We start from the raw sequence: 11,938 nt of genomic DNA, 5'->3' as shown, positions 1-11,938 counted from the left end.
TGATTAAAGATTAAATGACCAATATAACCTTCACTTTATTTCTTTTCCCCTTACTTTTTCCATTCACTTTTTGATAAGGAAAGGGTATTTGAGTCATAGGAATAAACTAATCTCCAACAAAGGGAAGGGTAGTTTCGTAGAATAATCGACATTCATGGGTACTTATTATTCCCATTAAACACGGTTTACACAAATACTACTTTAATTAAAATTTAATAAAAAAGCAATTTCCATATAAGGATCAAAAAGGCCAATGAGAGATAAAAGGCGGTTTCCCGTCACCGGGTTTGTTAGTCACTGGCTGTACCCACAAAAGCGGATGGGTCCCACCGTCCCAGAGAGAACCAATTAACATACAGCGTAACAAAATTGTCCTCTTCTTTTAATATATTTACGGTTATGTCCTTCTGGCTATGGCGATGGTGTTACTATCGTAGTTATGTAGAGTTACGAGGGTAATCTTTCTTGATGAGGAGGGCAGTAGTGGAGTCGTGCTTTCGATTATGGAAATTTTAAACCACAGTTAACGGACCCAACCCCGGGATTTGTATAAAAGGTTAGTTTATCAACCAGAGAGTCCTGAGAGCACTGGGAGAAAAAAAAATAAATTGGGAAAAAAAATTCTAGGGTTTGACTGGAAACGCAAATTGGGTTAAATTCTTGGAATCCGTCTTGTTCGCGGGATCCGGGTGGAAGGTCACGCTACGATCTGCGGAAACTGGTTTTCTTAAACCAGGAATCGATCGATCGAGTATTGGTGGAGAAATCGGCGGGAATTGGAATTGCTTTAAAAACCCTAAAGCCAGCCAAGCCCACTCATGGGAGCAGCGAAAATGTTGGAGACTGAGAGAAGGAGAGAGAGAGAGAAAGAGAGTGTGTGAAAGGAGGTTTCTGATTGTCGGGATCGGTGGACAAAAAAGGTGTCAAGCTGAGTATCGTAAAAGCGGTTTTGGATAGCGGTTTATCGAACCGCGTTTTGGGGAGTGGGGGGTCTGTAAATTCGTTTGTTTTTCTTTATTTTTGAATTATTTGTATGCAATCTGGTGGCGCGCAGCGGGGCGTTGGCGCCGCCGGTCATGGCCGGAGTGCGGCGCTGCCGCCGCCTGGACGGTCAACGTCCTCTGCTTCGGCATCGCCTTCTTCTTCTTCATCGGCGGTGTCCGCTCCCCATCAAGGGTTTGAGGCAATTCAACAGCAGCAACAGCAGCAGCAGCAGCAACAGCAACAGCAACAACACCACCACCAGCAGCAGCAACAGCAACTTCATCAACAACAGCAGTTAGCATTTAGGCAGGTTGGTGTTTGCTTAAGTCACTTGATTATTCTGTGGCTTGGGGTGACTACTGGGTATTCTGAGAAAGTTCCCTTATCTGATTGCTTTCTTTGATTGGCTTTGCGATCAAGTGATTTTTGTTTACTCGATTCTTAACTCTGGATTGGGTATTATATAATTATTGGCTTTCATCAGCCCATTTTTGAATTTTCCATTTGTTGTAACATTGGGGGAGCCACTGATTCAGCTGGCCGTCCAGTTTCATAACTCAATAAATTCTGCTGTGAACCAGATTATTGACTTTGTTAGGTCAAACTAGCCAATTTATCACCTACGGTCCTACCTCCTCAATAAAACATGGGCGCTTGCTCAGTGAACATTTACTCATAAAACAATTAGCGCGATTTTGTCGACAGTGTCTCAGTGTAACCTTGGACCTAGTAACCATAACTGGGTATCTTGCTGATTTTCTTGTTCGGTGTGTTCAGCTTTACTTTTTCCTCTCTTCTCAGTTCGAGTTACTGCGGGTTGTAGGAGTCTGGTTTGGAATTCCTCTATTCCTACTTGCTTGAGCTATGCAGCTCTCCTTATTTCTTAATTGTGTTATTTTGACGTCTTGAGTTGTGCTAATTCGGCTGGGACTTCATTTTTGTAGATCCCTACTCAGAGTTTGGTCGAGTTCAATTTAAGGGGTTTGATGCAATCTCTTTTGGGGAAAATTAATTAGGAATCTTCTGCATAATGGGAGTGGCGACTAATCTTAAACATGTTTCTTTTGCTGCCCTGCTTTTTTTAATCTCTTTTTATGCCAAGTGTACTTCATCTTGTTTTCCATTTTTTAAAATTTGGTTATAGAAGCTTACTTCAGTTTGCGGAAACTGGTTAGTTCAACCATATGGCTATTTTCCAGTGGCTGTCAGTTCCTCCTTTTGGCTATAATGCTTTACTCGTTGGGGTTTTTTTTCCATGGATTCGTGCTTTGGTTCATGTGATGGTTCTGATTATTAAGCTTATTTTACATGGAACTAAAAGTTTCTGTTTTTGCAAAATTTTTGCTTTGCACCTGGCCTCTTCTTTAGCTGATCACCCTTTGTATGAAGTTTTAAATAGTTTTTACCATGTGACTGCCACAGTTATAGGTGTTTTGATTTTTATTGCAGTCTAGTTACAACACTTTTGGCAGAAAAATGGAATGAATTAAGCCCTTCTATTTTATTTCCTATATGTTTGTATTCTGTATTAGATCTCTGTGTGCTGGTGCTTTTTATCTTTGTAGCCGTGATTGTCTTCTCCAGATCCCTATTGGTCTATTCCTTATGTTCAATTTATTATAGGCTCTATATGAATGGATGAGGCTTTTGGATTAAATACTTTGATTTATTTGGTGGGTGTTCATGTAGTCATTACAACAACTTAGAAAGCCTGAAGGAGATGAAGCCCTCCAATCATATCAAGCTGGTGGTATCCATGGAGTCATGGGTGGCAGCAACTTTCCTTCTTCCTCTGGCTCCATGCTTTTGCCCCAACAGTCTAGGAAGTTTGTCGATTTGTCTCAACAACATGGAGCTTCTCAAACTCGTGAGGAGAGTCAGAATAAGGGTCAAGGATCAGAACAACACATGCAGAATACAATGCATCAAGCGTACATTCAATATGCTCTGCAGGCCGCTCAGCAGAAGTCAGTTCTTGGAAATATGCAGCCACAGCAACAAGGTAAATTGGGTATGGTTGGTCCGTCAACTGGGAAAGATCAGGATATGCGCATGGGAAATATGAAAATGCAAAACCTCACTGCTATCCAGGCAGCTAACCAGGCACAGGCTTCTGCATCCAAGAAGTCGGTTGAACATTTTGTGCATGGTGAGAGGCAGGTGGAGCAGGGTCCTCAGGCAACCTCTGACCAAAGGGTTGAGTCGAAGACTCTCTCTCAAGGGCCATCGGTTGGGCAGTTAATGTCACCAAATATGATAAGGCCCGTTCAGGTGCCACAGGCCCAACCAAGCATTCAAAACATTGCAAACAACCAATTTGCAATGGCTCAGTTGCAAGCTATGCAGGCGTGGGCATTGGAAAACAATATTGATCTGTCTCTACCCAACAACGCCCATCTGATAGCTCAAATCCTCCCAATTTGGCAATCTAGAATGGCTGGGCTTCAGAAGCAAAATGAAAGCAATGCTGGTGGCCCATCTTCGCGGCAGCAAACATCGAAGCAACACATCATGTCTTCTCCACCAATGGTTGGTGAGAGTTCTGCCCATGGGAACTCATCAAGTGATGTATCTGGCCAATCTGGCTCTGTAAAACCAAGGCAGATGGTTCCGTCTGGTGCTTTCTCAAATTCTGCAACGGCTGTTATGGGTAAGGCTAATAACATCCAGATGCAACAGCTTGGTGTTCACAACAGGCAGAACCAGTCACCTAAACAGCAGATCGCATATGGAAATGGGATGCCCCCACCGCATCCTCCACAGTCATCTGTGAACACGAGCCAGGGTTTGGATAATCCTCCTCATACAAAGAGTTCCTCTCCTGGTGCAGAAGCTTTGCAGATGCAATACGCCAGGCAGTTGCCACAGTTGAACCGGACTTCTCCACAATCTGCAATATCCTCTAATGATAATACCATGGTAACCCACTCCCCATCTCAGGGCGGTGCTGCCCAGGTGCCACAACAGCGTCTAGGGTTTACCAAACAGCAACTGCATGTCCTTAAAGCACAAATACTAGCATTCAGGCGTTTGAAGGTATGCAAAGTTTCTGTCTTTTCTCTGTGGGAATTTGACTGTATGTTATTGAATTCCTTGTTTTCTTTACTTGACAGCGCGGGGAAGGCAGTCTTCCACAAGAAGTTCTTCGAGCTATTGCTCCGCCACCCCTTGAGTTGCAACTGCAGCAGGTATTTGTTCCCCCCCAAGGGACAACTAATCATGACAGACATCTTGCAACAAATGTCGATGAACATGCAAGACATTTGGAGTCCAATGACAAGGTTGCGCAAGCTGTATCTTCTACCAGAGGACTGATTCTTCCGAAAGAGGAATCCAGCATGGAAGAGAAAACAACTACATCTACAGGTCATGTTCAAGGAGTGACAACTGTGATGAAGGAGCCTATGCGGATGGGTTCTGCTGGAAAGGAAGAGCTGCAAAGCACACCATTAGATGTTAAGCCTGAGCAGGAAGTTGAACGGGGTACTTTCAAGATTGCTGCTAAAAGTGATCAGACAGTAGATAAGGGAAAGGCTGTTCCATCTCAGGTTGCTGTATCTGATGCTGGCCAAATTAAGAAACCAGTCCAAACAAGCACTGTACCACAGCCAAAAGATGTTGGCCCTACAAGAAAGTATCATGGACCACTCTTTGATTTTCCTTTCTTTACTAGGAAACATGATTCCTTTGGCTCAGCAATGGGTGTTAATAACATCCATAATTTAACACTGGCATATGATGTGAAGGATCTTCTTTTTGAGGAAGGCATAGAGGTTCTTAACAAGAAAAGGACAGAGAATCTAAAAAAGATAGGTGGTTTATTAGCTGTCAATTTAGAGAGGAAGAGAATCAGGCCAGATCTTGTTTTGAGGCTGCAAATTGAGGAAAGAAAACTTAGACTTTTAGATCTTCAAGCACGGGTGAGAGATGAGGTTGACCAGCAACAGCAGGAGATAATGGCAATGCCTGACAGGCCATATCGGAAGTTCGTTCGGTTATGTGAACGTCAGCGCATGGATCTTGCTAGGCAAGTGCAGCTTTCTCAGAAGATGATTAGAGAGAAGCAACTAAAATCCATTTTTCAATGGCGGAAGAAGCTTCTTGAGGCACATTGGGCCATTCGTGATGCGAGGACTGCTCGCAATAGGGGAGTTGCCAAATATCATGAGAGAATGCTCAGGGAATTTTCGAAGAGAAAGGATGATGATCGAAATAAAAGGATGGAGGCATTGAAGAATAATGATGTTGACAGGTATCGTGAAATGTTGCTGGAGCAGCAGACCAGCATAGAGGGTGATGCTGCTCAGAGATATGCTGTCCTCTCTTCATTTCTTTCCCAGACTGAAGAATATCTTCATAAACTTGGAGGAAAGATAACAGCTGCCAAGAATCAGCAAGAGGCAGAGGAGGCAGCTGCAGCCGCTGCGGCTGCTGCACGAGCTCAGGCATGCAATTTTTTTTTGGAATCTTCTCCTATTATTCCCATCACATTTATTAAGTATGCAGTGTTTAATTGTAATCTTAACTGTTTTCATTTTCGTGATTGCTCACCAAATGTTTCCTCCCCCATCTCTCTATCTCACAGGGTCTTTCAGAAGAAGAAGTTAAGAATGCAGCCGCTTGTGCTGGAGAAGAAGTGATGATAAGGAACCGGTTCTCTAAAATGAATGCACCTAAGGATAGTTCTTCTGTGAACAAGTAAGTTTCTTGCAAACCAGTTCCCTTTTCATGATGTAGCCTGTTTTATGAAAGAAGAGGGCCCAATCACAGAGTTGTTTTCTTTTTAATTTTTCTTAGTTACATCCCGTTACTTTTCTTCGTATTGGGTGGATTGGTGAACCTATGGCTTTAATGCAACCCTGGGTTACAAAACCCCGTTTTAGGTTCATAGAACAATTCCTAGGATTACCATAAGGATGAGGCCTGAGGTTGCTAGAATTTTGGGAGCCAATCTTGCCAAAAGTGATGGAGAGAATGGAAAGGTCGTGAGGGAATTATATATCTTCTCTTTTTGGTTGGAGGGTATTTAGATTACCTTAATCAAAACCGGCGCCAAAATTTCCTACTTATTGCTTGTCGGTTTTCAAAGCTGTGGGCATGGTTTGTGCAAGGATAAAAAAAACTTTGAATCAAATTTCCATGGGAATTGTGTTAAGAAAGAATCATTTGATAAAATAGGAAGCTATGTTTCATTCTTTGATGGGAGGGGGTATTAGAAATTGATTATGTGAGAAAGAAGAGTAGCATTCTGTTAGAGAAGAGAAATGATTATGGAAGTTTGAGAAAAAACGAGGAGTTGTGGCAACATCAAATTAAGTGAAAATATGGAATGATGAAGAATGGTTGGGATTTGCGTGAAGCAGACAGAGTAACCTTTTGCTTCCCTCATAAACAGATTATTGCTTCAATAGTTATCTTGGATTTGATGCAGGGAGGGTAATAAAAGTAGACTGGGAAGATTTAGGCAGGAGATGCACCCTGAGTAATGGGTATCTACATTTGTATGTGCTAGTCAACACATACTCCAGGAATTTGCGAATAATTTAGCAAAAATTTGGCCGAGTCAATTTGGGAAATTCATGAATTTTTGAGAGGGGGTAGGTCCTGGTGGGGAAGGTATAGTGCCTTTTTGTACTTTGAATCTGGAGTACTTCACTTAATTTCCTCTGCAGTCTTAGGCTTTGGCGGTCTGACAATATATCAGAAGTGAATATCCGATAAATTCAAATATAAAAAAATTAGTTATCGTGAATGATCCATGAACAAATTGGGAACTGAATTTTTTTCATTAGAAGATTGAGAAAATTGACCTTTTTTGTCCTAAAAAGAAACAATTATTCCTGAACTAATCAGAACCTAACTTGTATCCCATGGTCGACCTTTTTTTCATTTTTCATTTTTATTTTTTATAAATAATATTTTTTAACTGAATTTTCAAATTGGGAAAATGATTTAATCTCGAATTATTCCCAAATCTGAATTTGTCAGCTGTGTCAACATCAAGGATTGGGTAAGTAGAGTGTGTTGCAATCACTTCATATGGCCTAGTGTGACTCTGTGAGACTGGGCTTAGGAGAGATGTACGAGACTGTGCTTAAAGAGATCACTTATGACTTGCCTTTTGGAATGTCATTAGTTCCTTTGATGAACATTATGGAATAATATGGCGTGCCAGACCTAGTGATGAATTGAAGTTCAAGTCATCCTTTAATGTCTTTGTCTTTGTTGCCAATAATTGATAACTCAACCCTAGTCAGAAAAGCCAAAAGTTCTTCCCATTCAGTACTGTGGAAAATTCAGTCTCTCCCAAAGTAGTATGCTATGGTTTGGAGAATTTTCATTGGAATGTGAATACTTATAAATATTGTTGTCACGGCGTCTAGGTGATCCAAGGTGTTGGTGGGACCTGGACACAAGGTGACCAAGGAGATTCCTCTGTGTCGTAGCTGTGGGAATCTGATTTATAAAATGGTCACAAGGGGAAGGAAGAATTAAACTCCTCTCTCGTGGCAGTGGGTGAATCTATTTATTATTTGTTTAAACACTGTGATTTTGCAACGAAACTCTGGTCCTATTTCATTCACCTATTTCACCTATTGGGATTCTTTTAGGTTTTCCCAATCTATAATAATGTTTTTCTGTAGGTTGCATAAATTCTTGTTTCGCAAATGGACTTTTTTGGAATCTGGAGGTAGCGAGTAGTGGATTATGCAGGGAGAGAGAACGAGTAAAAATTTCAGGGATTGTAGACATTATGATGTTGAGGGTTGCAAGATGGGAATTGACTTTGGACATTTTTCTGACAAAGAAAATAAAACAAGATAGAAGAACAAAGGTCTTACATTTTTTAAGGGAACACTTGTACTTTATGTGTTGATGAATAATATTGGAACTAATTAATGTAGACTAGGATAGGACTCTAACCCAGTCTCCAACTTCAAGATCTTTTAATCCAAGAACAACAAACCAATCTCCATACACCAGCACAGATCAGTCCAACAGAATAGCAACAAATAAGCAGGCTATCGGTCTACCACAACCAGTATCAAATAGGACAGAACAGTAATAATCAAATATGAGTAAACCAGGGACTTCCTCAGATAGGTTCAAACCAACAACAAACAATGAACCAAAGTCCAAGAGAGCAATAGAAGTTGAAGCAGATCTATCGATCTCAGAAAACAGAACAGATTAGGTCAAAATATCCAATAATACTTAGAACAGATCAGCAGTGACCAAATAGGAATGAATCAGCAGTAGTATTAGGATGACAACAGTTCCAAATCAACAATAGCCACTACAGAAACAGAATAGGACTGCCGAGAACAATCGATTCTGGTTCTGTTCTGGTAAAGTCACTACAGGACAAGAAAAGAGAGATTTCTAATAACTTAAGAACCACAGCCCAGATGGGGATCAAAACTTGATCGAGTTGCTCTTTTAATGAGGGGAACCTCTGGTCCAAATATCAGCCAAAAGCGACCAGGGGTTGAGTCAGAACAGAAGTCAATATTCCTGCCCAGAAAACCTATCGCCTGGACAGAACTGTTAAGGGAAAAGAGGTAAATACCTGTAGCAGCAATAGACCTTGAAAGTAGACTTGAAAGAAGATAGATAAGAAAGCTTGAAATTACCACTTGGGCTTCACACCCCAGAGTGTCGAATCGATCAGACACCACCCCCTTCCACTGTGATCAAACACACAGCAACCAGCAAGCAAGTTTTTTTTCATTCATCAAATTGTCTGACTCCTAATGAGAGCTCTTCCTTTATTTATAATAATGCTGGGGGGTTTACAAAATAGAAACTAAGTTTAGTTTCCAAAACTGAAATAGGAAACTAAATAAAAAACTCCTCCTCTAGTTTCTAATTCTGAAAATAGAAACTAGGAAAATACAATTACTGAAATTAGAAACTAACTTTTGACTGAAAGTAGAAACTAATTAACCCCATCAAAGCCCAACTAAAAAGGAAACTAATGAAAAAAAAGAAACTAAATAGTAATCCCGTACTCAATCTTGGAGTTCCTCTTTTAGACCCATAAAAGTGGCCCAATACATTCTAAACCGCATGGACTGAAGGCTCAACACATATACAACCCAACCCTAGACTTATTCCTAATTGATGCAGATTAATCACCAAAAAGGCTTATTTTATTATGAATAAGCCTAGGGTTGGGTTCCATACACGTTGGGCCTTTGATCTCGTGTGTTTTGAGTGTAATAGACCACTTTTATGGGTCTAAAAGGGGCTCTAAGATTGAGTACAGGATTACTAATTAGTTTCCATTTTCATTAGTTTCATTTTTAGTTGGGTTTGATTTGAGTTATATTTGTTTCCTTAGGAGTCAAGTTATTAATTGAGTCAAGTTATTAGTAGTTTCTAATTTCAGTTTTTAGTAACTATTGTATTAAGAGAATATTTGGTTTCCTTTTTTAGGAACCTTCTATTTTGTAATTCCCTCCCCCATTAGCATTATAAATAAAGAAGAGGAGGCTCCTAAAAGCCTAGAATGATTTTGATAAAAAAATTAATGGCTGTTGCTATTGTTTTCTTCATGAAGAGTTGTTTTGTGTTTGATCAAGGCTGATGGAATTGGTGTTTGATCCAATTGACTCTTTGCGGTGTGAAGCCCAAGAGGTTCCTTTCAAGTGTTCTTTTCCTTTCTTCTTCAAAACTCTACTACTGCCCTACTGTTACAGGTATTTATATCAGTCCTTATTCTCAGTTCTGTCCAGTGATAGGCATCCTTGTGAAGAAACTTCAACTTCTGCCCAGGCCTATCCCACGGTCGGTTTTGGCCGAGATTTTAACCTAAGGTTCTACCCATACAAAAGGGAACTCGATCCAGAGTTGAGGTCTTTTTGACCTCTGGATTTTGAGTTATTTAAAATCTCTCAGATTTTGTCTTTTAGTGACCTGTGGATTTTATCACTGTAATCGGTAGACCTGTTGCTGTTATTAGTAATGGTTGGACTGTGGTTCATATTGTGCTGTTGACCTGAACTAATTTGAAGTCCTCTTCAGTTCCTGGTTTAGTCCTAAGGGTTATTATTGATTTGATCTCCGTTAGTACTGCCTCTTGAGATCGATAGCCTGCTGGACTTATATTTGTTATTCTGATTTTTGTTGGGACTGGCTTGGTTGTTCTTTGGTTTAAAAGTTCCTGCAGTTTGGGTCTAGTTTGAGTTTTCAAATCTAGTCCTACATTACTAATAAAACAAGCTTAGTTGGGTGAATAATCTGCATCATGTGCACCATAAGTTAGCAGTAACTGATGACATCCAACCAATCAGGTTATCTCTGTATTCTATATGATTCAAATCTTCATTGGAAATTGTAGTATCAAACCTATTAATAAGTATTAAGAAGCAATTAAGCAAGAAGATCTGAAAAGGCATAATCTGTTAGTGTATTAGGATACTAGCCTAAAATAACCCCTAAAGGTCTAAACCAAGCAAGCAATGTGCAAGTAAGAACCTCCTACTAGGCTATTAAGTAACATTAAGTATATACACATTAACCATTCTAGTCCTTTACTAGTAACATATTCAACCGGTGGCTTTGATGTTCGATCTCCACTTTGATGTGCTGTATTGCAAATATTTTCTTGCTTAATCACTCTGCCAAGGTTGTTTCTTGAATTTGGATGGGAACCACTTAGGTTTTGGCCAAAAAATCAAAATAGGTAATGCAGGCCCGGTCGAAATGTCTTATTTTGCTAGTACTTGGTTGTGTGCTTTAGTTTAAGTGTTCTACTCCTGATCGGCGCATTTATAAGGCCCAAATTTTAGGTCCATAGGGGGTACATGAGATTAGTGTCTTTAAGTGTTTGAGTTAGATTAGAATACTTCTTAGTTAGATAGAGTTCTGTTTTGGGTCTAATTATTGTTAGTCTAGTCATTGTTAGTGTTTAGGTCCATTAAGTTACTAAGCGGTTAAATTTGTTTGAAGTTAACTCAAACACTGGTTTTTAGTTTGTCTATAAGGATGTAACCCTCTTATCAGATTACTTATGAAAGTGTGTGACCTATGGGTTTTTCTCCTCTATTCCTCTTTTTTTCGTTTCTTCACGTTACTAGTTCATTACCAAATATCCCTTCTATCGCTTCTTTATTTCTTCTCCCATTGCAGGCTGCTGGTATATCAAAACCAGAAATCTTCTGAGTCCTTGATTCAACAGAAAATTTCCTTCAAACTGGGCCTCTGTTGCAGCCCCTCAAATACTTGGTTCCTAATTTGGGATTAGGATTGGCTGGCTGCATCAGCAGGAAGTTTTCTTTCAAAAACTGGAGTTTTTTGGTTTTGGCAGCTTCTGTATATTGTATTGGTACTGTATCGGTCCGCATCAGTACTGTATCCATTCTTTACATAATTTTTTTACCGTATCTGTATCGTATTGACATGGCCAAGCTTGATATGTATTGGACCAATGCGTATTGATAATTGATATCATTGCCATGATATTTTGTATGGTCGTATACTTGATTGGGGACCATCATGCCTGTGATCGCTCCGTACCAGGTCAGCAGTCGAGTATTTTATTTTAGATTTTGCCGAGTTATTAATATTATTTCCTTTGGGTTAGTTTATAATTTCATTATCTTTTTTGGCAAATGTTATTTCAAGATATTTTCTTTAAAATAAGAATATATTGTCAGTAGGACAGTTTTTTTGTTTCCCTGTTTTAGTCAATTTTCCTTAAATTAGGGGTCTTATTTGAAAGACCAATATAAGTCAATGGGAAAGTCTTCATTCTCTCTTTCTTTTCTCTTTGAAAAAGAGAACAAATCTGAAGGAGAAGGGCTGGACTCCTCCCCATCGTAATGAGTTTTGTTTGGTTAGTTTATAAATTGAACTAGGAAGGTTTCTCCTGAATGGACCTGGACCTTACTTCTAGATCTTTGCTACTACTATTGCTATATGACTTTTTTTTTTTTGGGGGGGGGGGGGG

At 39.8% G+C, this 11,938-nt stretch overlaps 1 protein-coding gene across 1 annotated transcript in view; it reads left to right on the top strand.

The window, feature by feature from the left end:
- The first annotated feature begins 573 nt into the window (after positions 1 to 573).
- LOC122085719 (ATP-dependent helicase BRM-like) overlaps positions 574 to 11,938 on the top strand; it is a 22,905-nt gene continuing 11,540 nt past the window's right edge. Inside the window, exons 1-4 of the mRNA XM_042654239.1 lie at positions 574 to 1,294; positions 2,674 to 4,020; positions 4,098 to 5,429; positions 5,570 to 5,682. Of these exons, the coding sequence (XP_042510173.1) occupies positions 1,034 to 1,294; positions 2,674 to 4,020; positions 4,098 to 5,429; positions 5,570 to 5,682 (3,053 nt within the window). The 5' untranslated portion in view covers positions 574 to 1,033. The remainder of the gene's footprint in view (positions 1,295 to 2,673; positions 4,021 to 4,097; positions 5,430 to 5,569; positions 5,683 to 11,938) is intronic.

Source organism: Macadamia integrifolia, chromosome 8 (genome assembly GCF_013358625.1).
Source record: "Macadamia integrifolia cultivar HAES 741 chromosome 8, SCU_Mint_v3, whole genome shotgun sequence".
NCBI lineage: Eukaryota > Viridiplantae > Streptophyta > Magnoliopsida > Proteales > Proteaceae > Macadamia > Macadamia integrifolia.
The sequence above is the reverse complement of the archived record's forward strand: the minus strand, read 5'-3'. Positions and strand labels throughout refer to the sequence as shown.